Here is a 27,397-nt window from a genome sequence, read left to right as displayed (position 1 = left end):
TTTTAGTTGTGAATTGTCAATATTGATTTACAACTATTTTATGTAAACTTATTGATTAGTCTTGAATTAACAAACCAATTATGACCAAACTGCTTGTTAGTCGTAACTGATCATATTTTCCCTAGAATTTATTACAATCGTGAAAGTTCTTAGTCATAAATCGACCATATTTAACTTACAGTTCCAAAATTACGAAGATTTGTAGTCATGAATTGTGAATTGCATGTAATGGTTCAGTTTAATTAAGCTTCAAATATATGTGGGAATTGGTTGGAAAGTTTTCATGATTTAAGGAAAAGTGTTGAAATTTCGAAAGCTTAAAGCTGAATGTTCAACTTTTAATCATGTTGGAGTATTAGCATGTGGAATTTGACAGGTGGTTGTTCATATGGATTTGATCATGTTATGACTTATGATTACTTAGCATTAATGATAACCTTTTGGATATTATACTTTTGAATGATAACCAAAATGTTCATAATTATTCATTTTAGCTGCCGACAATAAGCATTCGGCTCGTAAATATTCAGCTCGATTCAAGATACTCCCTCCTTCCCATAAAAATAGGTACAATGAGTATGACACGGGAATTAAGATAAACTTGGTAAAGTAAGACAGAAAGAGGAGAATTGTGTGGTAAAGTAAGAGAGAGGAGGAGAATGATATTAAAAATAGTATCAGTGGATAGTGAGACATATATTATTAAATTGATATAAGTTTCAAAAAATTGAATGCACATATTTTTATGGGACAGATGAAAATGGAAAGTGCACATATTTTTATGGGACTGAGGGATTACTATTTTATTGTTCGAGCTCGGTACGTCACCTAATTGTCGAGCTCGAGCCCAACTCGTATGATATTAGATAATGTTGTATCTCAAGCTCGAACGATCTTATATACATATAAATAGTGGTCAAAACTCAAGTAAAATATTCAAGTCATGCTCTCGATTAACGTGTTACTCGAACTCGACAAAAGGTTCGTGTACTAACTGGAGCTTGAAATCAGACTCGAGCTCGGCTTGTTTACTGTCAAATCCAACTTCGTACGCGCTTTTTCGAGTCAAGCCTCGAATTGCTCACAATTAGCTTTGTGTATTTTCGATCCTACTCTAAACAACATATTTTCTTATACTCTCTCCGTCCGCGAAGGAGTCCCGTTTTTTCATTTTAGTCCGTACGCAAATAGGAGTCTTAGTTCACTTTTACCATAAACGGTACTCCCTTCGTCCCTGAAAATTTGTCACTTATTTCCTTTTTCGTTCGTCCCTAAAAATTTGTCACTTTTCACTTTTACTATTTTTGGTAATGTACTCCACTAACTCATTCTCACCCACATTTTATTAATATAAAACTAATACTGTATATAAAAGTAGGAACCACATACCACTAATTTTTCAACCCACATTCTATTATATTTCTAAAATCCGTGTTGGATCAAATAGTGACAAATTATAAGAGCATCTCCAACAAGGAAAGGTAAATGAAAGAGGTATATCATCTATTTACCTCCTCAAAAAGTAAAATATACCCTTTCAAAAAGTTATACATTCCAAAGGAAAAAGATATATAGAAAGGTATATCATTTTAAAAAATAAAATAATAGTAAAAAATACATTAAAAAATATAAAGTGTAATACCTTCTCAAATACCTTCCCCCTTGGAGAATGATTTTTCATGAAAAGAAGGCAAATATGGTGGTTATATGATTTTACCTCTTCATTGATGGAGATGTAAAGATACCTCCTCAAAATGGGAAAAGGTATAATACCTTCTCAAATACCTCTCCCATTTGAGAATGATTTTTCATGGAGAAAAGGTAAATATGGTAGTTATATGACTTACCCCTCCATTTACCTCTCCCCTTGGAGATGCTTTACAGGACAAAGGGGGTAATAGGATCTCACATTCCACTAACTTATATTTTATTTAAAACTAATATATACAAGTGAGACTCATATTTCAATAACTTTTTTTCATTCATTTTTCTTAACATTTTCCGAAAAAGGAGAGATGGCGGACGGAGGAAGTATTTGGTACTTCTTATGGGCTTTTATTTGACAGCTATGGTACAAATGCGTTTGTACAATAACCATGAAGAACATTTTCTATGGTTCAAGCAATGACGTATCCCTCCTTTCAATTTATAATAATCAAAATTCTTTTTAGATTCTCCCATTTTATACCAAACAAATAGGTTCCTTAATATTTGTCCTTTTTTTTAATTATTACATTGAGGAAGTATTAGTTTTGCTCTAAAAATATAGGTCTTGAGTTTTTGTGTGCATAGAGAGTAATTTAATTGAGGGAAAAATTTATGGAAAACTTATGAATTTTGGTTTATCCCATAATTTTAAAAACCAGCCCTAGAAATCATAATTTTAACATTTTTCTCTAACTTTATCATAATAACAAAATATTTTGATTTTCTATTTGTAACATGTTGATTTGGCACACATTTATTTTAAATTGATGACCTGGTTAATTTAATTGCTTAGTGTGTTGAGGAAAATGATAAAATTTTCGAGTTGTCTCGTCCTTGTAGATGTTTTCTTGGAATCCAACCAGATACAATATCACTCAAATTATACCTAGTAGGGAAATTGAAAAATATTAAAATTCAATATGTTCACAACCGATTCTTTAAAAAGTTGTGGATCGAATTAAACTTTGGCTAAAATTCATAAAACTTTTTTTTTTGACAATTTGCTACTCCCTATTTAATTTTCCCATTATTCACTTGGCCTTGGTTATTTATTTCTCCGTATTGAATTAATGACTATTGCTCTCACCTCGATTTGTGGTCTTTCTAAGAAGATCAATAATAGTTAAGTCATTTACTTGTTATGATAAATTAGACTCCCAATTGATTGAGTGTAGAAAATAGTTTTATCAATTAAATAAAAGAATTAGTATTTGTGATAATTCAAATTCCCAAGTAAATGAGTTAACTATTATTGATCTTCTTAGAAAGACCACAAATTGATCATTTAAGTTGTGATTCACTGTCATGGTCGTATTTTGCGTGGGTGCGATTTAAGTTGGAATTGGGAAAGTGAAGTTCTAAAAATAGTTGGAACTTAATTACCTTTAGAATAGAATATTTCTTTCTAATATTGACAACTACATTTTGATCGATAAAACAAAACTTTTATCGGAGAGACTAAGAATTGACACGTGATTCAACCACAGACACAAATACGTAATTTACCACATCCAAAATAATATAATTAGACACATTTCCCCCCTCAACAAACAGGCTAAAAAAGAGATAAAGAAAAAATATTATAGTACTATGAGAATTCAAACTAAAGAAAATATACCTAATTCCTGTTTTCAATTAGGTGAGAGTCAACATCAGAAGTAGGATAAGAACTCTAAGTAAATCCAGCAATAAAACGCATAATCATCTCTAAGACTTTTAAATCCATCATAATACAATTACTTTTATAATTTTCTTTATTTGTTGATAAAAAATTAAAATTATAAAAATGACCGCAAACCACATAAATGTACGTAGTTTCCTTTCCCCTAAACGGAAAAGTAAGAAGCTAAAATTAAATTTAGTTTAGAAACATAAGATCAGTTTAAATAATTTCCTTTGGAAGTTAATTACAATCCAAATAATATTTTTTGTTAACAATAAAACCGTACAAATACAGTTTGTCCAATTTAATTTACGATTTAAACTAAATTATGAACAACCTTACCAAATTATTTCGGTGTATGTCTATTTTAATTATAAGTACAGTCATAATACCACAAATACATACATAACACATATACTCATAAATAAAATAAAATAAATTATAATGATAGAAGGGAAAAGGAGAAAAGAAGTTCAACGCATGTCAAAATTAAAATTATCCTAGATCTGGTTGATTAATTAATTTAAGGAAAAGAATGTCGGCCCACCAAAAAGTCTCGTGATGTAAGAATTTTGTTATTGAAAATAAAAGAAAAGCATGAAAAAAGTTGTCAAGAGCATCTATCAAGTGGATCTATAAAGTGGTCAAGTTAGTTAGTGGGAGATCATATATAAATAAAAACATTAGTATATCTTGACTTGGATGAGAATATTTCAACTTTGGATTAAAATTATTGTCTGCTAACTAAAGAGCACTAAGCTGAAAAAAGTTGGCGACATGTTTGATGATAATTTTAACTTACAAACGTATGCTAATGATAGGTTAACTCAATTTATTAATCCATAGTCAGCGGCGGATATAGGTGCACCCAATTTTTTTTTTATGGTACCACTTCTATAAAATAATACGAATTTTAATATGAAAACAGTAAAGTAATTAAGAGATTGAGAAAATATGATTGAAATAATGTCAAATAGATGATGGTTAATTCATATTATTAAAAATGTTTAGTTGTGACGAGAGAAAATAAGCACAATTTGGATCACAACTTCAAAAGTTTGTACTACTATTCTACTACTACTATAGGAGTAGTATTGTTTTGTGATGGGCTAACATTTTAAAATTTAACTAGACTGGACATGACTTGTTTTTGGATCACTATTAAAGTTAGTAACTATTCTTGGTTAACTTGAGTTGGTTTATTTCGATTAGATTTGAAATATAATTTTGATTATGTATTGGTATCTCTTTTGGATTTAAATTAATAAAATAAATTATTATGCTTAATCGGAATTAATCAAAATCCACAATCTATAGGCAAAAGCAAATATCTCTTTTTGGTATGTTTAGTCTCCTTGTTGGCTTGTTGTTTGAGGTTTTTTCGCCGGAGAGTACGATGTAAACGATAAGTTCTTATGATACTCTATTATTTATTCATAAAAAATACATAGGAACACAAGAAATTAGAAGCATATGGCAACACACATTCTACATTCAGACGTTATTCGTCAATCTTATCCACATCCACCTGAGAGTAGCGATCTCACAATAGCTCTAAGATAAATGAGAAGATCCAAGCAACAATCTTAACGCACACAAGGTAAAGATCAACCAAATTAAAGCCCAAAATTGCGTCAATGGACAATTTTTGAGAATAACACGATATGCATAAAACGATTAAATTCCTTTTTTTTTAATCAAAGTTTGTTAGCTGTAAATAGATATGTTTTTGAGGTAGGCCCTCTTTATATATACCCTACAAAATTAGGATAAGGAAGTTACTTTGTTTCTTTTATTTTTGCGAGTAAAGATCAAAACTGGTGCTGAACATATGCTCATTTTATGATTTTTTAGTCCTATATTTTATCTTTTGAATTTTTACATCCTGAACATTTCAACTCGGATCACAATTGGTCATACACTAACAATTTCGTCAAATTTTAAACGGTTTTAACCCGATTTTGATGGTTTTAACAGTCTCATTCGGGTTAAAACCGTTTAAAAATTGGTCAAAATTGAGTTAAAACCGTTTAAAAATTAATGGAATTGTTAGTGTAGGACCAATTGTGATCCAAGTTGAAATGTTCAGGATGTAAAAATTCAAAAAATAAAATATAGGACCAAAATCGTAAAATGGACATGTGTTCAGGATCAGTTTTGGCCTTTTCTCTATTTTTGCGTCATTACTCATAATTTTGGTTGTGTATATGATAAGCAAATCTTGTTACTCAAAGGTTTTTTTTATGCCTCTAATTAATTTCATGAATATATGTGCATAAAACGATCTATTACTATATTTTTCAATTGTATCATATTTCAATCAATTTAAAGCTGAAATAAAATCTTACCGGCAAAAAGAGAATCTCACCAGCTACACTTTTTGTGTCGGTTTTGGATTATGATATATTGAAGTCAATTATATTTTGGACGACACTGTTTCTCTCATTCAATAAATTTTAAGCTTCTGGCTAGTCTACAAAAATTGTTAAAAAATTAAATATTTAACCTAGAAGTAAAGTCGTTTTCCATGTATCTATTTTCATATATCCTAGCCTCTATCCTCCAACAAATTTAATGAATCACAAAATGAGAAATTTTTATGTATAATTAAGCATCAAATTAATGGAGTACTAATTAATATCATTGGTATACGTGTTATATTCACCGGAGTTTTTTTTTCCTTTCCTTTCATTGCGATAATTTGAACCTTCAGTTAATAAAACATTAACATCTTATCGATTGAACTGTGATTAATTATCCTATTATAAACTTTGACAATTATTAATAATGAATTTGATAGAGTAGTGATTTAGAGACATAATGTCTCTATGACATAATGCCCCTATGTCACTTTGCCATAACTATATTTTATATTATGACTAATCTACCCTAATATCATATTAAATGGATATATATCTAGTTAAGGAAAATTATATCAAATTAAATACATTTATCTAAATGCATGCTCATTTATTAGAGATAAACGTGAATCATGCATTAAAGTTATAAATGGATTTCAAAAAAATCATATGTATATATATACTTATGTCATGTTAATTTAATACTCATTTAAAAAATATTAATTGAGATTATAAATTTATCATTATAGTAGTATTAATTAACACACTATATAACTAAAATGTTATATTTAATTATAAAATAATTTGATAACTTAATATAGTACTCCCTCCGTCCCATGCTACTCGCACTTTTCATTTTAGGCCGTAAATTTGGGATTGATTTTTTTGTGTAATTAAAAAAGAATTTTAGGTGTAATGAGACATCACTTAATAAAAGAGCTCTTAACTTAAACTAACATATTAATTAAATGCAATAATTCTAACTTAAATTATAAATAGTGTAAGGACTTTGTGACGAGCCGAAAAGCAAACGTGCGAGTAGCACGGGACGGAGGGAGTACTACTATTCTTTTATATCTTGTTCTTTTTTTTAAAATATTCTAAATATACAACAATGAAATCATTTATTTTAATATATGAAAAAAATAAAAAACTAAACATTTTTCTTCTTCAAATTTGAATTTTATAATAAAATAATATAGTTATTATGATGAAGAATTTTTGCGTTATCTTATTTTTTGTATTATTTTCTATAGCTTTTCTATAGATAGAGAGCTTGTTATTTACTATACTTCATCATAGAATAAAGAGTGTTGTTATTGGGAATAAAATTTACATTTACTATGAAAAATTAGTGTTTAATATATAAATTTACTAATATAGTTTGTTGCAAATAAAAGTTATTTATTGCAGAAAAAAGTTATTTATTTTTGCTATTTGACAAGAGATTATAATTGTTAAAAATATAATCATTTTAATTAATAAAATATTATTAATATAATCAATAAAAGCATTATTGTAACAAATACTACCTCCGTCCCACAAGAATATACACTATTTTCTTTTTAGTCCGTCCCACAACAATATGCACTTTCTAATTTTGGAAAGTCATTTCTCTCTAATGAGGTGGAACTCATTCTCCACTAACAATACTTTAATTACTTTTTCTCTCTACATCGCTCTTACTTTATCAATTTTACATTAAAACTCGTGTCGACCCCAAAGTGCATATTCTTTGGGGACGGATGGAGTAATAGTTATAGTTATAGTTAAATGAAATTATTGTTCCAATAAATAAAATTTATTATTCTTATGAATAACATTTATTATCCTTGTAAATAAAAGTTAATGTTTTGGGAATAAAAGTTACTGTTATTGCAAATAAAAGTTACTATTTTGGAAATAAAGTTACTATTCTCATAAATAAATAATTTTGTTCTAATGAATATAAAGTTAGTAGTATTAATTTTGTGAAGAGACAAAGCAAAGGGAATTAATCAAATGCGTATTTTAATCTGTATGTGATAAAATGATATAAATAATTTTTTTATTGTTATAGAAAATTATAAATGAGCAAATTGGAAAAGAGATAAGTTGTTGAGGTAAAACTATACTTGGAGAAAAAAAATGAGAATTTATTGATGGAGATTATAATGTGAGAAAAAAGAGAGAATTTATTGATAGACTTATAATTAGAGAATAGGAGAGAATACTTAATAAAAAAAATGAATTAAAAATCTTTGAAATTTAATTAATTGCTAGGCACAAATCTCATTAAGACACTCACCTTCCTTAATTGAAGTCATACATACCTTTCATACCATTAAGGGTAAAATAGTATACATGTAAAGCATTAATAAACACAATATAATACAAAATTACTACTTTAACCTTATTATGTCTTAGACATTATGTCTCCAAAACATTTTTCAATTTGATAATACTCCGGTACTATTCATGTGTACAATATCTTGTACGGTCAATGATATTAAATAATATTCAGATACCTTTTGTCAGAAATCTTGTGAAATATCTATGGAACTTCACATGCTTAAGATGATTAGATTCCTCTACGGTTTGTTTTTTGAGCTCTTTCTACTTTTGTTCTAGTCTAGTAATGGAATTCCATTTTAATGAAGAGGTTTAGATGTATTCCGACTCAGGGAGTGACGCACAACAATTATGCGTCGTTATTAATGAACGACGCACAACCCTTATGCGTCTTTGGTTAATGACGTACACGGGTTATGCGTCGTTCAAAGACGCATAAGAATTATGCGTCTTACCCTAGTGACGCATAACCTTTATGCGTCACACTGGTAAGCATTTCCGCTTGCCACCCAGGTGACCCGGGTTCGATCCCCGGCAACGGCGCAATTTTTTAAGTGAAGTATTTGATAAAAATGAGTTATTCTAAACATTTATTTTTGGCAAATAGATATTACTCTTATAAAAGAATTATGCGCCTTTGCCGAGGATCGAACCCGGGTCACCCGGGTGACAGGCGGGAATGCTTACCAGTGTGACGCATAAAGGTTATGCGTCATTAGGGTAATGACGCATAATTCTTATGCGTCTTTGAACGACGCATAACCCTTGTGCGTCATTAACCAAAGACGCATAAGGGTTGTGCGTCGTTCATTAATAACGACGCATAACTGTTGTGCGTCACTCCCTGAGTCGGAATACAACTAAACTTCTTCATTAAAATGGAATTCCATTAACATGCATTACCCAAAAAAGAATTGTTCCTTTGTTTTTTAAATGCCTAAACTTTGCAAAATCATTTAATTATGGCATGCAATGATTTGTTCTAGTGAGCCTCACTAGAATATTTTTACCATGGATATATTAAACAAATTTTAAATATTATTATTGAATATTATCATTATGAATACTTAACATAGAATTCCTAACTGTGATTTATACGGAGTATAAGGCATTTATTTAACACTGGAAAAAGATATTTTTTTGATAAAAAGTTCGAAGAGGACGAGCAAGAGTATGTAACAAGTGCAAAATCATGCAGCAAAAAATAAGAAAATACTATCCAAAATGTTGGAAATATTGCAGCTTTTACACGAGCAACCCTTGCTATTACAAAGAACACAAAAACTGGAAGGTAAATGAAACAAAGTAAATACAATAAAAAAGACCAAGATGCAAACTATAGCCATCTTCAAGTCGAGTCGAGGTGACCCTCTCTCCGCAAGACGAAATACGCCTCGGCTAGTGCTCACGGATTGACGTAATGTCCCCAAAGATGAAACGACTTTCCTCCTATCGAGTTGAAGCACCTCAAACTTGTAGGCTCCGGCGAACTTGAATTGGAGGCGAGAACCGAGCAATGCGATGCTCCTAAGATGCGAACTAGAATGCTTGAGCTAGAGTGAAGAGAGAATGATTGTTGGTTGTGTATTTCCTCTCTACAACTCTATGCCTTGTATAGGCTAGAGATGGAGACATGAAAGATCAAGGCATAAAGACATTACATAAACCAATTGGAGGTTACACAAGATGAAAAGCCAAAGGTTTGGCCACATCAAAAGTTTCCCCATATTTTACACGTTTCTTACACAAAAAAACCTATGCTTACCTCAGAGTTCAATCCCCCGTCCATCCTTTGTCTTCCCTATGTGCATCATTTGTTTGTCAATTACGGTTCATGAAAGGAAAATTCGAACACCAACCTTCGTGCCCAATGTCAAAGAAGGTGTTGTTTTATCATCTCTCATGTTGACTTGTTATCCTGAAAGACAACTAGTATGTTTTTTGATATCCCAAATAGACTATACGATAACGTAGACCATGACATTTCCGATTTTCTTGTCAAGTCACAGGGCATACAAAATGAAAGGTTCAAGAGTCCACAATAGTGATACCATATGCTACTCGAGAATATGCAACTAAAACTAATATGCTCAATTGTCTGGCCTGCATATGATGCAAGAACTTCAAATCTAAAATAGTAAAATGTTATTTCTTGGTATGATGTCTTCCTTGTATGATTAACCCTAAACCCTAAGGCATTTTAGTTTTAAAAAATAAAGTAGGCAAAATCTCTAGATTAGGTTAGCAAAATTAATGGAGGTCCCCTACCCACACAGAAGGAGATTCGTACCAGAAATGCAACATGTGAAATTCAACACCAAATTGTTAAATAGAACTGTCTTTTCCATGCATTAAATTAAAAACAGCTTTTTACCAAGTTGCAAATTTGTGGACCTCAGCCTCAAATTGAGATATTTGGTTCTCTTTTTCTTTTTACTGCAAAAGATTTGCTGTTTATATGGACCACTCTTTTGGAATCTCAACATTGTCCAGTTAAGGAAACTAATAAATGATCATCTTTTCTGAAAGAAAATTGAAAAAATCGATTTATCTATAATTGTCACCGGTTACCTATTTTATAGTATGAATGTAAGATCAATGTTTATAGTGAATCTGTCATGACATATATCTTTAAATTAGATGTCGAATTAAAAAAAAAAAACAAAACCCTTAATGTTTGTGTGCGTAACTGTCTAAACTCACGTCACATTTTCTATTCATGATGCAGGGTGAAGAACCCAACAACTTCATATCGATAAGATTAGAGGCATTCGGACGCAATGCCCTCGACCAATTCTCAAATTTGAAATAGGTACGGTGGTGTGGCTGCTCGATTGAGCTTCACCTGGGAATCGAGAGCCACATTATGCCACCTCTAAGCTCGTTTTCTTTGTTGTGGTTTCATTGGATAATAGACCGTGATTGTGGAAATTTCGTTAATCCATTCATGGTCGTGCAATCTTTGAACGGATACGCAATAAATCTGATTGATTTTTTAGAAGAGAACAATTAAAAGTATTTTTTGAGATTTAATCACGTTTTGTCGAAGTTGTCGAGATACGTATAACATGTTCTGGACAGCCTAAGATTTTGCCAGCCATTATATCACTATAAACATCTATTAACGAACCAAATAGAGAAAAAAAAAGTATGAAAAGACACAACTTTTTGTTTAGATAAGAAGCGATGTAACTTATTGGGTAAGCAAAAATATGGAGATATATACTTAGGGACAAAAGGTGATTCGCTCACCCCAGGCGCCCCCATAACCCGGCCCGACATCGCTATGGAAGGGTTCAAACACGGTACCTCAGCGGCCCATTAGGTGGGAGGAACTTACACTGGTAACCAGCACACAAGGAGCCACCACAGTGGTGAAACTCCCACACTGCGGCTGCCAGCATTCGATCCTGTCTGCTTAGGGACAATCTACCACCCAGGAACCAACTGAGTTAAGCCCGTGCGGGCTGGAGATATATACTCTTTCAATATACGGAGTATTATCGTTTAATTAGCATCTAGTATTGATGAAATCTATATTGGCAACTGATTAATTAAACATGAAATGTATATGATTGCCCGATATAGTTATTCATCTCATTTTAATATTATCGGATTCTGTCGGTTTAATTACTTTACAAGCTCGTGATATTATATGTCAAATTTAAAGTTAGTGGGAAAAAATAGTATATTTTTGAAAAAAGTTTCGTGATATTATAGGTGTCAATATCCCAAAAATAAATGAAATTCGAGCATCTAGTTCTTTCAAAATGAAAACCGATGACTCTTTTTTTGATTTGTTATGGTCCATTCAAACGAACACATGTTATTTAAATCAAATTATATGTCTTTTCACGAAAATTAATCTTTAAATCAAATTATATGTCTTTTCACGAAAATTAATCTTAACAACGGATGAAGTGAACTTTTAAGTATATTGATAGAGAAAAAAGATGAAAAGTGGTCGAAGTATTGTTGAAAATTTGAATTAACCTTATTAGCGAGAGAAACATACCAAAAATAGATAGGGACTAATTTTTATAGACAAGCCAAAAGGAAAAAAAACATGATTATTTTTTGTGGACGAAGAGAGTATATATCCCATAAAATATACTCCATAATTGACAAGTTAATTGTATTTTTTTAGTAGTTTGTATTTTTAATTAATCAGAACTTTAACTTATTAATCGGCAAGCTAATAATAATCAGTGAAAATTTATTCGAACTTGGATTGTACATCACTTTTGACTTAGAGCGTATGACATAATTGAAACTTTTATTTTAAAGAAAATACAGTAAGTATCTCGTTATTAGTTTAAATTCATTAATTATCTAAGTGCAGCACTTTACTTTTCTCTATTGTAGATTGATGTGTACGTGTATTTACGTTGACGTTTTGAAAAATAATGCGATAAAGTTTGGGGTGTGGAATAAAAATAAACGTTTTGCTACTTAATTTTCCTATTTTCCATAGAAATTAAACATTCGTGTTTGACCGGGTCGTGTCACGTTTCTATAGAAGTATTAATAATTGGAACAAAATTATATTAACCCTTTGGAAAATGAAGTGTCACGTTTGACGGGTCGTCTCAGTTACTAATTTGCACGTTTTCCGTGTCATTATTACAAAAAAATTACTATGCGTAACTCAATATATTAAATACAGTTTCACAATTAAAAAAACGATAAGTAATAAAATAGTTATCTGCAACCTTGTTCTGAATTTTCGCATGTCAACAAATTTTTGTATTATTGTATTGTTAGCCAGATATAAAAATCCAATATATTTGTTCAAATCGTCGGGTGATTCAAATTGCTTTATTAATTTCAGAGCATAGTAATGGAAAATTTATGAAATTTTAATTAAATTTTGGTTTGTCTTATAATTTTAAAAATATGATTAAAAAAATCATAAAATTTGATTTGTTTGCACTTATTAATTACAAAAATATTTGATCACATACATAATATGTATTCAACTAAAGGATGCCATTTTCTGTGTTGATGGACAACCTCATTTAATTCACTAGTGGAGGCGGTGGTATTTATGTATGGTTTTTCGGTTAATATCTAAATTAATATTACAATTTTATCAACAAATTCACTGTAAAATGAGTAAATTGCTGACAAATTCAAACATTACAATTTTTTGGGCTAATTTTTGAAAATTGCGATATAGACTAAAATTTGATCAATTTTATAATTTTTTATAGTTTGCCATTTTAATTGCCATACTTTAATATAATATACACTCTTGAACCATATATAAATAATTCTTAAACTGAACGTGCTAGATCGAGATCACATCATATTGAAACGCATTTTTAACTTTTTTTCCCTATACACATTGAGAAAAAAACACGTGATTGTTGATATGAAAAACAAATTAATATGTTGTTAAAATGTAAAAATGATACTATATGAATATAATAGTGTTATAAAAAGAGACGTGATAAGTTTTGTGTTAATTAAATCCATCAAAGGCTAATTAATCAAATGGAGAAAAATAAAAGTCGGTGATATTACATATATCATCGTTAAAATTTGTAGAAATAGTTTGGTGGGTAGGTGTAATATTGCATTTAGAAGATGGTTAGCAAGAAAATTTGAAAAGTAGGTTATAAAAATTGATTAATTAATTTGGAGTGATAGTGATGGTGCACTGAACGTGATTAGCAAACTGTAATAATAGTCCTCCTTGGCGATTCCGAAAGGTTGTTTTGACTGATTAAGGAATTTTTGACTCTCCATGTTTTTCATTGTGGTACATTTAAAAATTAAAATAAACATAATCATAGTCGACACTTCACATGTGGAATTAAGATGATTAGGTACAATACAATAGTATCATGAAAGAATCACAGTAGTTTGGCCTTTTATACTTACAAATTGTTATTTTCGAATCATAATATACTTCACAGATAACATTTAATAGTACAAATAAGTGTATATATATATAGGGTTAATCAATTATGGATTTATTTCAACCCTTCAACAGGTATCGATTTATCTGTGGAAGATAATAAAGATTTTTTAAATTGATGATTGAAGGACTAATTGATGTATTTTTATTAGTCTATAATTTTCACACTTACAAATTGTTATTTTTTGAACGTTGTACAACAATTGTAAGTAAGAGTGTCGTATTCATATAAATTAGTAAATTGGATATAAGTACTACTACAACATTAGTCAATTTATATTATTTAAGTAATCAGTAAAAATATTTTGACTAAATATAACTAAAATAAACAAACAAATAAAAGCTATACAAATAGAATAAAGCTATGCGGCCACATTATGGCCAGCCATAAATTAATTAAATAATAAAAAAATTGATTTTTTTTTAAATTTTTGGTTTAATACTACTTGATTTTACTTTTATATCATCTTCATTATATGTTGCTCAACATGTTAGTGTTGCTCTTTGGTAGTTTTTGCTCAACTTATTACTACTGTCATTTCTTGATTGTTGCTCAACGTATACAGTAATTCGTGATATTAATGTGTTTTACGTAATGGAATTCAAAGATAAGTATCAACTCACAAGTCCATTCACACACATATAAGTTTATATCGGTAATTCTAATTTTTTTATACATGTAAATGAACTAAATTAAATCTTTATGGCCGGCCACATTATGACCATTTAGCATCACTCATACAAACAGCTAATGAGGAGGAATCTTAGGACTTCAATTTCAATGACCACTCTTTAGATCTAATAAATACATCTAATGTTCATCTATTATTACTCAAGTTATATTAAAAAAGGTCACTATTTCAGTGTAGACCTTCTATCGGATCACCTAAATCATGGGTTTCTAGAATCAACACATTTGTCCTATCACTAGCATGTATACCTAATAGCTCAGCTATTAGATATTTAGATCCATGCTTCCTTACATCAAATATGTTCAATTTATTAAATTAAGGTGTCAATTATTTCCAAAGTCGTAACCTTATAAGCAGTTAAAAATTACAAGAATAATTAGAATATAATAAAGTCTATAAACATAAAATATACAATTAAATAAACATTTTAATCATATTCAAACTAATCAAAATTAGATAAAATTCAAAACTATAAAATCGTGATAATTTATGAATCCCACTTGCCCGAATGAAACATATATTCTCTACAACTTGGTCGAGTGACCTTTTCAGCCTCTCTCGGACCCACCTCACTCGCCGAGTTAAATACACTTGGCTTCCCGCTTGGTCGAGTGGTGTGCATTCAGCTAGCCACTCAGCCAAGTCTTCACTCACCCCTAGATTAATTGGCTTTTCCACTCGGCCGAGTGGTTAAGATTATATCACTCTCCTCTTCCTACGTTGAATCGTACTCTCTTACTATAATTTTTGGTCCTACTCGATACATTGTTTTTAAAATTGTAGCCTTTTTAAAACTATAAAATAGTAGTAGGAGTACTAACTAATTAATAAAGCCCGTTTTAACCGATTAAATATTGAGACTAAACATCCTATGTTAAAAAGAAATTCTAAATAAATAAACTACTCGTAGTTTGTTGAGATGAATGCAATGCAATCATTCATCGTTTTCAGTGACCATATTTTGCTGCACACAGCTGGACTTGTACGTTTATGACATTATTTCTCCGCCCCACATGCTTCATCACGAGACAGATTCCCTCATTTTTCCCATTTCTTTTTTTTCTTTTCTGCACATTTTCCTTCTATAAATCAAACCCCTCTCCCTTCTCCAAAGCCTCCCTTCTCCCCTCTCTCCCTCTCTCACCTCCATTATTCTGCCTCCTCATTTGATTTTCCCTCTTTTTTTCTCTTATCCCATCGTTACTCTGCTTGATTTCACATCAACCACACATTATTTTCCTATATAATCAATTCAAAAGAGTAAAAAATTAAATGGTAATGTTCGAGATCAATTGATGTCTCCCGTTCTGAGCGAAGTTCTCCGATCCGGTTTTGTGATCGGCTCCTCCCTCCGCCGCCGCAACCATCTCGTCCAATCCTTCTCCGTCGTCTTCCTCTACTGGTTCTACGTTTTCTCATAAATACTTTCCCCCAATTTCCAAACCCTAATTAATTGATTAATTGATCAATCCCCTTCCCCTCCTCTCTCAATACAAACACTGAAATTGAATGGCTACATCGAGCGGAACGTCGTCGTTTGAGAATCTGGACGGCGCGATGGACCAGCGGAAGCGGAAGCGGATGCAGTCGAACCGCGAGTCGGCGCGGCGGTCGCGGATGCGGAAGCAGAAGCACCTGGACGACCTGATGGCGCAGGCGCAGCAGCTGCGGGAGGAGAACGCGCGGATCCTGAGCAGCATCGGCGCCACCGCGCAGCGCTGCGCGAGCGTGGAGGCGGAGAACTCGGTGCTCGCCGCGCAGGTGATGGAGCTCACGCAGAGGCTCGGATCTCTCGATGAGATCCTGAGCTATATCGGCTCGGCTAGCTCCGGCGGAGGAGGATGCATGTTTCAGTCGGAGGAGTTTCAGTTTGGCGACGGCGGGGCGTGGAACTCGGTGGGGCTGAGCCACCACCCAATCATGGCGGAGATGTTTGATTATTGATGGATTTGTGATTTGGGGGTTTTTGTTTTTTTAATTAGTGGTTGTTTTTGTTGTATTCGAATATCATCAATTATTAATGATTGTTCTCTATATTTTCAGTAATATTTCTATAGTTTTATTAATGTAATTAGCGAACCTAAAATAGTGAGTCATCAATCTAAACAAAAAACTACGACAACACAATCAACAAAATAACAAAATAAACAAAATTAAGATGGTTTTTAATCTTCATATTTTATTTTGAGTTGTTCATAAAATTTAATCTTCATATTTTATATTAGTAAATTTCTTTCTCTAATTAGATGAAACAAGTTCTTTAATTTACTAATACTCTATAAGAGTATGGGTAAATTAGACCAAACAAATGTAATTAAGATATTTATTTTTACTTATATGAAGTCGGGGTGGCGAGACGCCTATTTTGAAATGGCTGAAAACTAGTGTATATGTATTGATAAAATAAAATAGATTTGACCATAAAATTAACTCATCGTCTCAAAAAAAATGAGCTAACTAATAAATATAATTTGAGTTGCATCCGTGTGTAAAGTGTCGTCTTTTCTGAATTTTGAGGCTATTTTAAATGGATTTCAAACCTTCCCAAATTGTTAAAGTACGTACTAATATACTACTCCCTCCGTTCCATAGCAATGGAGACGTTTCTTTTCGGCACAAAAATTAAGAAAAATTGTGTTAGATGAGTTAAATAAAGAGAGAGTATTACTATGTATCACCTTGGTAGTTAAGAAAAATGTGACAGTTTATTTTAGATATATGACCTCTAACAAATTTTATATGGTACGAATATAGGTAGACTAAATAAAACGAGATTCAAGTTTGTAGTAGACATAGACGGCCGACGTCATCTATTGTTATTTGGACTAAGAGTGTCCACAAGAGGGAGGATACTTCGGTGGACAAGCAACTTTTTTTTGTCCACGGCTACAAAAAAAAATATCCACAGCAATAGTGGACACTCACAAGCCACAAATCACATTATTTTATCAATTATTGACATATTTTAATTCAGTTAGATTAAAAATTTAATTGAATTAACACATCTCCCTTTTTCAAGTCACAACCCAAAAAAATAGAAAAAAAAAAAAAAAAAGGAAATCAAAAAATCCATCTCCTTCGTCAACCCATCTTCTTCTTCACTGGAATTTGCTGCATTCTCTCAAAAAATCATGACCGGCGGTTACGGTCCCGAACTGAAACTGTGAGATTTAAATGAAACCAAAATCGTGTCGGAACCTCCGATTCTGGACAGTTCCAGACGGGCACCGCGAAAAATTGTCGGTAAACTGTGAAACCGAGCCAGAACCGCAAAAAACCACCGGAAACCGGTGGTTCGGAACTGTGAAAAACCGTAAAAAAATCGCCAGAAAACCGGCGGTTCCAAACCGAAACCGTAACCACCGGTTTTAGAACCGGAACTAAACGCAAAACACCCTCGTAGTTTGGTTCTAGTTTGGCAATTTCTAAAATCGGAACCGCCAGTTTCGGAAGTGGGCATCTCTACATGGGAGTATTGGACTAGGCCTTTAATCTAGTAGGCATACATACTCGCAGTTTCAAAAGGTGGAATGCTAAGAAAAAAATTAAATGATAGAGAAAAGTGAAATGTATTCAATGTAGTAATTTGATTGAAAATTCAAACAGTATTTTGTTAACAAAAGTTATTATTGAAACTAAGTTGATTGCTAATTATTGACTTTGATTATTAAGCATGATTCACTAATTCAAATTTAGCATCTAAAATTTAAATAAATCTGAGTTTAAAAAATCACAACGAGGGAATACATATCCCATTGTCATCTCTAATTTAGACATGCGAATGGGTGGTTTTACCTTCTTCAAATTCATCATATAAGCAATTATTTTATTCAACAACAAATAAATCAATAATAGTAAGATTAAAAAAGAAAAAGAAAATTTGTTCATAAGAATAATCATTCGGTTAAAAAGTAAAAATATAAATTCACAAAGGGTTTAAGCAGATCTTTAAACCCCTCCCCAAATTCATTTTCCCTATATTGCCGCAAAGCTTAAGCATGCGTCGATGGCTGGCGTCTTCGCACAAATCACTCGCCGATAAACTATTGGTAATTGCTTAATCTCATTAAAATTTAACAATTCATCACTTTCCTGTCAAAATTATCATCCTTTTTCTCCGGTTTCGGCAGAAAACTTATGCTAAATCCTCCGATGGAGTCTTATGTGGGAAAATTCCCAATTTACAGCGGGCATTGCTTCATTCTCCATGTAAGAATTGCTAAATCTGACTGTAATAGGTGTATTACTTTACTCAATTTGATACTATTCCGCAACTAAAGAAGAACATTTTGTTGATAATCACTAATGTCAAGGTCGATGGAATCATTCACCAGCTGCTTATCAGTTCGGTTATAGGGAATGTCTGGCCGGTTTTGCACATAATGAGATGCTGTTGTCAAGGCGTTTTATCCACGCCACAGGTTTTGATTTCAAAGTCAACAGACAAAGTTTGAATTTTTTTGATATTGTGGTAGGATTTGGATTTTGGTGGTCATGTTGTGATTCATTTTAATAGGAGCTTGTCGGTCTGAGGCACGTGATTACTATGAGATTCTTGGCATGTCTGGAGATGCCACGGTCGATGAGATTAAAAAGGCTTTTCGTGCTGTAAGATTTGTTTATTCATTGTGGTATTTTAGTTGTTATTTGTTATCTCGTCCTATATACTAACATTGCATGCTTAGCATCTCTAGATTACTTTTTGTTTTGTCTTTCAGCATGTTTATACGAAGTTATATGAATAATGACCTTATGCATTTTGGTTCTCTGTGCTGTGTAGCTGGCGAAGAAGTATCACCCTGATGCCAATAAGAATAATCCTTCTGCACAGAGAAAATTTCAAGAGATAAGAGAGGCATATGAGGTCTGCTGTCCTATTGACATAAGCTATCTTAATTAAACCAAGAACTTATTTGGTCGTGAATAGGTTTTCTATGACAATAATGTACCTGTTCCATTTTATTGTGGAAGGTGATTGCAGACTTTGAAAGATCCTGATAAGAAAACACATTATGACAGGGTAAATACTACTTTCTTGTTTCCATTGGTGTTAGTTACTAGATTGTTTTTGTGTTTTGTTGTTCTACGATATCTTTTCTCCTACCTTTCAATGGTTAAGTTATTTGTTTTATGGCGAAGAATTGGATAACATTCGTGGATAAAGAGAAATCATGTTTAGAGTGTGAGGAAGTATCAAACAATGGTGGCATTTTGGGCCCAAAAGCATAAAAGAGTTTAGTTATCTGTCTTGTCTCAGATTTACTTAGATATAGGAGTTTATTCTTTAGTCCATGCTACTTTCTTGCAGCAGACATGTTATCTACTGACTACTCACATTTTGATTGATTATTGTTGTTTATCCTTTGTTTTTAGTGTTAAAGTTTGTATATGCATGTGTTGAAATTAAGCAAATGAATTTTCTAACAGTTGAGACGGAGTTCAAAAACAAATGGGACAAGGAGTTCAGATAATTTTAACACCGGCTCGAGTCGCTTTAGACATGCTCATGGAGCTCAGTTCTCTGATTCATTTCACAAAATTTTTTCTGAGGTACTATTGTGATTCTGTTGCTGTGTTATAGATTAAAAAGTGTTTCTGATGACACCTTTTCCATCCACAGATTTTTGAAAATGAAACTGAAAATGTGGGTGGCGATATTCAGGTACATTATTTATATACTACTACTATTGCTGCCTCATGTATGTAATTTCAGCTGTCTGCAAATTAAACCTTATTTTTTGGGATCCTAGGTGGAACTTATGCTTACATTTTCTGAAGCTGCTCACGGATGCACTAAGCATTTGTCATTTGATGCAGATGTGCCATGTGATTCTTGCGGTGAGTAGAACGTGGAGCAGTTACATGTTATTTATACTAGCTAAAACATTATAACTAAACTTATGTCCCCTGAATTAAAGATGTTGAGTTGGATAGTCAATAGTTTTACCAATGCTCTGTGTCTCACTTGTGGATAAATAATTAGTAATGGAGAATTAACAGCTTATTCAATTCCTATGTGGTGATCCCTACCCTGTCCAGTTCCACTACTCCGTGTAAAGAGTTACTGTGTCCATAGTTCTTGGACAGAGGTTATTATATGGTGTACATTGTTGCTGTAGAACTCACTAGTGCTGCTGTCACTTCTGGGCTTAAGACCTTTTCTTTACCGATTATCTTATTTCTCAGGTGGCCGAGGCCATCCCTTGGATGCTCAGACAATTCTGTGTCCAACTTGCAGAGGCATTGGAAGAGTGAGTACTCTCTGATTGATACTCTCTCGGAGCATTTCAATTCATTTTTACATTTTCTATTTTTGTATATATGATATCTGTTAAATATCAAATTTGTACGAGTGCTTATTTATCACTTTCATTTACCTTGTTACTGTTTTTTAGGTGACAATACCACCTTTTACCACAACTTGCAGTACTTGTAAAGGTGCTGGACGAATAATCAAGGTCTAATCATAGTTTTTTACTTCTTTTCTATCATATTTTGTATGTCCAAAGAAGTAAGAAACAAAACCATGTATAGGAATACTGCACAGCTTGCGGAGGATCAGGTGCGTGTAAAGGAGTCAGGGATGCCCGAGTAACTATACCGGCAGGTTAGGTTTACATAAGCACTAATTTGGTTGATAATTTCACACATCCTTCTTTCCTTTTGTTTATCTTAGCAATCTTATAATTCTGATGTTGATACATCTAGCAAACCATTTCTGATGCATTAGTTATATTTTTAATTTTTAATACTACTTAATAGTTTATGTAACTTTGTTTCTTTGGATCTGATGGAAAAATTGCTAGCCTGTATTTAGTGGACGATTAGGAGTATGCTAGGATGCCCTCAAGAATCTATCTGGAAACATAAGCTGTGGCTAGCACTTTGAGTCAGAACCAAGGCCGTGTATATATGCCGATTAGATAGAATTATAGGTTTTTTGTTGGAACAACTCCTGGCGGTTAGTAATATCTTGAATAAATCAAGTGAAGTGTCCCCGAGGACAATTAATTAGATCAAGGCTTACATACTAGGTGCCTTCTCGTCTCAGAGGGATATATTCATCAAGTTACAGCAATGGGACATTTCCGAGAACCTTTGCTGAGGTTTCACAGCAAAGCCGACAGGAGAATAGCACTGTCCTCTATTTTTTGTACTTGAAGCAATAGAATGGGCATGGTAAACTAAACAATATGAAGGGAAACTGCTGAGTCCTCAGTTTGTAAATTTGCTTTTTCAGGAGGGTTAATTGCCAAAATATACATGAATTTTGCCACTAAATGCAATTTAATCCAGAGCTTTCAGTTTTGCAATTATATTCACAAGCTTCTTAGTTGATAGACTATTTGATGTTTGTACAGATTGAGTTGACATGCACGCATAGACTGAATACCACTGTGCCTGTGCGCCGTATGATTTTTTATTGGAGAATGGAGAGATATCAATGGTGTATTAATTTTAAAAATAATAGAAAGCTTATGAATATAATTGTAAATTAAAATTTTAAGGATTAAATTGCATAATATGTTAAAGTTTGTGTAGGTTACTATGTTTTGCAGTTAATCTTGATTAAGAATATCTCCTCAGTAGCATTCCACAGATGAACATCGGGACTTGAATGATACACTTTATCTTTACAATGTAGTAACTAACCATGTGTAGTGAATGATGCATTGATTTCCTGGAATTCAGTAGACCAGTAGATTTCAAAAGAGGGGGAGGATTTATTACTTTAATTTTCAGCGTCTATGTCTTTATGTCCCCTGAACTTTCTCTATGTTCACTGAAGTATGCATGATGCTTGTGTGCTCACTGCGTTTTTTTTGTATTTTCTTGGGATTAGGTGTGGATTCTGGTGATACAGTTCGTGTAGCAAGAGCTGGTAATTCTGGTGCATGGGGAAGCACTTCTGGCGACCTAATTATTAAAATAAAGGCAACACCATTCTGTAGCTCTCCTTTCTATTTGCAATACCTAACAAAAAAACAGACTTTGTTTAAGTTTACATGATCACCTAACATATTTGGTTTAAATTGTATTTTTTAAATTTGTCTTGATTGCAAATAACCTTTTGGGCATATGGATTTTCTTTTCTGGGTTGAAAAAGAATATTTCCAGAAAAAGAACAAAAGAAATACTATGTGAGCGAGCACCTAGTGTCACTACACTAGTTCCATTCAGGCGGCCATAGGAAAAGCCTACTTGAAAGCATAAAAATAGAATAAGGGAAACTCTCAGGATCTTCGTTGTATGTTTCCAAAGGGGTTCCTTTGAGCATAGTTTTATATGGAAAAGGTCTGTGCGTGGGCGGGGGAGGTTCCTAGATGGATTTGATTCAAGTACAATATAGTTTGTTGCCAGTTGTGATTTTCCGCAAAACTATTCTAGGCATATAGCCATCTCTTGTTGTTATATGATAGACTTTCTGTATGTAGCATGGTATATGTGCTTACCTTGTTGATTTAATAACTGTGAATTATGGAAGATTGGTGTGTGATTCATCTTTGCCTATGGCTCTAACGAAGCATGCACACAAATACTACAATGGATATTAAGTTGAATCATATGAATTCTGTAGGTGCAATCTGTATATAGATTCTGTGGTAATTCTCTCCAAGGACATACAGATTGTTGAACTAGGAATGAGAGAGGTAGAGTGAACAACTGTTTTCTCTGAGAATGACATCATTGCTCTGTAAGCTTGAAAGATTACTAGCATAAGATTAGATTAACATTTTACCGTCAATACAGCTAACATTGTAGGATTGGCAAGTTATTGTTAAAACTGAATTCTTATTCTCTAGTTCTCCTAGGTTGGCTGAGTTCCAATGATGTTAGATACCAGTTTTAACTGTTAGATCAAACATTTTTGCTTCTGGTATTCTCCTTGAAGGCTTGAAGAAGGTTCTCCAGCGTTTTGTTAGGTGGATGATTTTTCAACTTATTGGTTACTTCCAACAGTGTTTCTTGGAAGGAATTATGCAACAAATTGTTCATTGGACTTCTTGTTTGCATGTTGCTTTGCCATTGTGGGTCTTTGGCTTGGCGTAGATGACTTCTATTATTATTTATGATATTACTTGATGAGGTGCCATGCTTTCAAGTCGATAATTTTAAATGTTATTTCGTTATTTTGATTCTTTTATGTATTTGGTAATCTCTTGATCCAGGTTGCAGAAGATCCCATATTTTCCAGAAATGGTGCTGATCTTTATGTTGACAAATATATTAGCCTTACACAAGTCAGTTTGTTCTTATCAGATTCTCTTTTGTTTTTGCTTCGTCTTAATATAGGAAGGGTTCCGTTTTGCTTTTGTTTTTCTACCGCAGTCGAGTTGAAATTTTCTTTTAATGCCATGCAGGCCATTCTTGGTGGCAGTGTTGATGTGCCTACCCTTTCTGGAAAAAAGCAATTGACAGTAAGATACTTACTTCCCTTTCTGATATGGCATTTTGTTATGTGTCTATACAAGATACCAGTTCTCTCTTGTAGATTTCATGTAGCATGTTTCCAATTGCATTCTTTTATTTTCCCTTGTTAATTTTACATATACGTGTTCTCTATACTTCCTTTTTTCTGAATTTAATATCTTGGATTTTTTTAACATAATTTGCTACATAATTTTCTAGATACCTACATAGTAAGATAACCAGACTGATGTGGAATGTCATTAAGAAGTTAATGTGGTTAATCATGAATGGGGCCACAGCTTGTGATTGAGATAGAAAACTTATGTTCATTTCCCAATCACTAGACCAGGTTTTCCTTGTTTTTTTTTGCTTGTAATTGGATCTTTTACTTTCATTTTTCTGTGGGATGGTGTTGGAAATTCGCCACTCTTTGTACCTAGTAACTGAGATTAGCTCTCCTGTCCTTGGAGATTGGCTTAGCTCTGCTCTCTTCCCCCTCCCCTATATGTGTGAATTCAAGTCACCAGGCCATGTGGGTGGCAGTTGCTACTTGCTAGTAAGATCAGAGTCCAAACTTTTAAAGCGTTTGACATGACAGATAGACATTCATCGAAAGCCATTTGTTTGTACAGAAGTTTGTTGCATCAAACTCATAATCTGTCCAGATAATTTTCTGCCATCCCCGTACATTGTATTCTCCTGCCTTATACTCTGTTTTTCTATGTCAATGCTACTGGAGTGTACTCTGATATTGGTTTTTGAATCCCTAAAATCTAGAGGTTAGGCCAATATCAGGACTCCAGGGCAATGGGTCCATGAGCAGCACTCTCCATGGGGAGTAGTATTTTGAATGTACCCAAAACATTTCTGTGGGTAAAAGCATGCAAGAATTTCCCGTTTCTAATGCTACCAAGTACCAAGCCATCCAAATGTCACCAAGATCTGCTGATCTGATGTGACCTAATTAAATCTCTCTTTATACTGTTATACCTCATCTAAGTCTTCAGGTACATCCAATGCAGAATTTATGTTCCAAATTAAAAAGGATAACCTGATAATCCTTAGGCTTCCTGATGAATTATTTATGTTTATCTAGTTATGCTTCTCTCACTTGATAAAAGGAGGAAATCTCATCATTTGCTTTGACTTGTCTCACCTGAATGTTGCTTCCAATATGAACACTATTGTAATACATAAGGAGGAAGGTATCAGTCTGATTTTCTGTGTTCTGTGTGCAATGAAAGACTTTCAATGATAGTCATAGGACATAACGAGGATCCTTTGTATATACCAATGTTTCCATATGATTGGACCTTTTTGAGGAAGCTTAAAATTAAAACCATTACAATATTGGTCTAAATTGGACAAATATATATGCAAAAGTGGAAATGGAGGTGTTAGTAGATTTCAAAGTAGTTTCACTGGAAACTACATGAACCACCTTAGTGTTGATAATTTGAATTAATAAGTTATTTATGAAACCCTTTAGCATTAGAAGTCCTCTTTAGCCTAATTATATGAATTACAAAATTATTCAAAAGAAATGATTCTAGACTGGATTATTGTTAAAACCCTGCTCCGCCCTTTCATTTTTCATATATTTCACTCGGTTATGATGAGAGTTTTCTCTTTTATGTGATCAGTGTTTCCAGGCAATGTTTAAATTTAAATCTTGTCCTCTGCTCAATGGTTTCAATGGTTGTTGTCGTTGCAGATTCCTCGGGGGGTTCAACATGGGCAATTGGTTAAGTTAAGAGGCCAAGGTATGGCTTCTATCCTGATTTGGCATACCTTTTGCTTTTGGTTTAGGTTTGCTGATGGGTTTTATGCACTATAGGATTGCCAAAGAGTGGTTTCATGGTGACCCATGGAGATCAGTACATACGCTTCTGCATAAAACTTCCTCCGTAAGTTTGTCTTTCTTCTTACTGTCTTGTGCATTTTTCTTTTTAGTCGAAGCGAAAGCAAGCATCAGGTACACCGGGGCTATGGACTTATTGTGTATGCTAAAATCACAGATGATTAGACAGTCTTCTGACTAGGAGATTTCATATAATCGGTTACAAATATTTCACTCTTAGTTTGTCTTGGTAACAATGAAAATCATTCCTCCAGAACACCACAACAGTGATCATTCTAGTTCTGAAGTGTTATACTTTTTCGCATTTTTGTTTGTGAAAATTTGTGCATTTACTCTTGGATTCTAAGAATTCTTCTGAAAAGAGAAGTAGATTTAATGTTAAGCTCCACTTTTTTCGATGTATCAATTCTCAGCACCGTAACTGAGAGACAACGTGTAATACTAGAAGAATTTGAGAAGGAATCTGATGAAGATAGCAGATCAGCTTCCAGCAGTTGGTAAGTTTATGTTTCATGTTTTTATAATGACTCAGCAAACTGAACCCCTTTCCCTCTTTCTCTCTCATTTTTCAATTTTTGGCATCCGGGACTCATGGTCTTAATGCATTGACATTTATCGCGGGTAGGAATTTATTATATGAGCTGACATGCACATAATTTGGCATGACTAAGAGGGTGTTTGGCTTAAGGATATCTTAGACAGCTTAAAAGATTTTCAAAGAAGTTATATGCATGTTCAAGAGCCTTGGATAATTGAGCTTATAAGTTACAGAAATATGAAACTCGAAGGGTATATGCTGGAAATGACTTATCATAATAGGTTTTGTTCTTCTTAAAATTGATTGTTGCTTATAATATCATGAGAAACTAAGATGGGAGTAAGGAACTTATTTTTTCAGAAGCTTATAAGTTGTTGAAGCTTAACCTAGGAACTTGCCATAACTTTTCCCAAATTTCTTATTCTCATTCTATAGTCACCATTCTAAATATGGTGCATAATCTGGAAATGCTTAGCAGGCTTTATCAGCGGCTATCTACTGGTTGAACTGTACAGGTGGCAGTATTGGGTGAGACGTTCCGCTTGGCCTGAGTTTGTACTGGAGTTCTCCGTATTGACGATGATATTGCTAGTACTCGTCAAAGTCTTGAACTAGGGCCACTACACGCTCTGGACGCACAAGTGTACGTATAGAGATTGAGTGGCAAACCAGTGCATAATCTACACAATCATCTCTGTCTACAAAAATTTTGTTTGACGAATAGAAGAAATGGTGAAATTCTTCTTAGCTCTTGAACAGTTTGCTTCACTTGGTAGGTAAGAATCAAGAGTAACCAACAACATCATTTTACCTTGTACAATGATATTGGATTCTTTCATTCTTTCTTCATACAAATATTGTACAACTCTCACATTGAAAGAATGATATACACATGAAACTTCTTCTGGTTC

General features: G+C 32.9%; 2 protein-coding genes across 5 annotated transcripts; both read left to right on the top strand.

Annotated features, from left to right (window-relative positions):
• The first annotated feature begins 15,705 nt into the window (after window positions 1-15,705).
• On the top strand, window positions 15,706-16,712 carry LOC121763090 (bZIP transcription factor 44-like). Its single transcript, XM_042159154.1, has one exon. The coding sequence runs from the start codon at window positions 16,186-16,188 to the stop codon at window positions 16,618-16,620; it is 435 nt and encodes a 144-aa protein (XP_042015088.1). The 5' UTR covers window positions 15,706-16,185; the 3' UTR covers window positions 16,621-16,712.
• Window positions 16,713-18,623: 1,911 nt separating this feature from the next.
• Window positions 18,624-27,397, top strand: LOC121762370 (chaperone protein dnaJ 1, mitochondrial-like). 4 transcript variants are annotated; one of them, XM_042158235.1, is made up of 19 exons: window positions 18,624-18,725; window positions 18,807-18,885; window positions 18,990-19,097; window positions 19,193-19,284; window positions 19,457-19,540; window positions 19,658-19,696; window positions 20,104-20,226; window positions 20,297-20,338; window positions 20,427-20,514; window positions 20,863-20,927; window positions 21,072-21,134; window positions 21,211-21,283; window positions 22,520-22,611; window positions 23,847-23,918; window positions 24,039-24,095; window positions 25,802-25,850; window positions 25,925-25,994; window positions 26,362-26,445; window positions 27,002-27,397. In XM_042158235.1, the coding sequence occupies exons 1-19, from the start codon at window positions 18,675-18,677 to the stop codon at window positions 27,099-27,101; spliced, it is 1,431 nt and encodes a 476-aa protein (XP_042014169.1). In that variant the 5' UTR covers window positions 18,624-18,674; the 3' UTR covers window positions 27,102-27,397. The 4 variants fall into 4 exon arrangements, with proteins under 4 accessions (XP_042014169.1, XP_042014165.1, XP_042014168.1 ...); XM_042158231.1 differs by having other exon boundaries at window positions 23,847-24,095; XM_042158234.1 differs by having other exon boundaries at window positions 23,847-24,095; window positions 26,965-27,397.

This window comes from Salvia splendens, chromosome 13, assembly GCF_004379255.2.
Source record: "Salvia splendens isolate huo1 chromosome 13, SspV2, whole genome shotgun sequence".
NCBI lineage: Eukaryota > Viridiplantae > Streptophyta > Magnoliopsida > Lamiales > Lamiaceae > Salvia > Salvia splendens.
The sequence above is the reverse complement of the archived record's forward strand: the minus strand, read 5'-3'. Positions and strand labels throughout refer to the sequence as shown.

What these genes read in the sequence shown, in the direction of transcription:
- LOC121763090 (XM_042159154.1), top strand. Translation starts at nt 16,186, where the DNA reads ATGGCTACATCGAGCGGAACGTCGTCGTTTGAGAATCTGGACGGCGCG.
- LOC121762370 (XM_042158231.1), top strand. Translation starts at nt 18,675, where the DNA reads ATGCGTCGATGGCTGGCGTCTTCGCACAAATCACTCGCCGATAAACTA. An exon ending in GGCATTGCTTCATTCTCCAT is followed by an intron (nt 18,886 to 18,989) that starts GTAAGAATTGCT and finishes ACTAATGTCAAG; the next exon opens with GTCGATGGAATCATTCACCA. An exon ending in TTCTGCATAAAACTTCCTCC is followed by an intron (nt 25,995 to 26,361) that starts GTAAGTTTGTCT and finishes ATCAATTCTCAG; the next exon opens with CACCGTAACTGAGAGACAAC.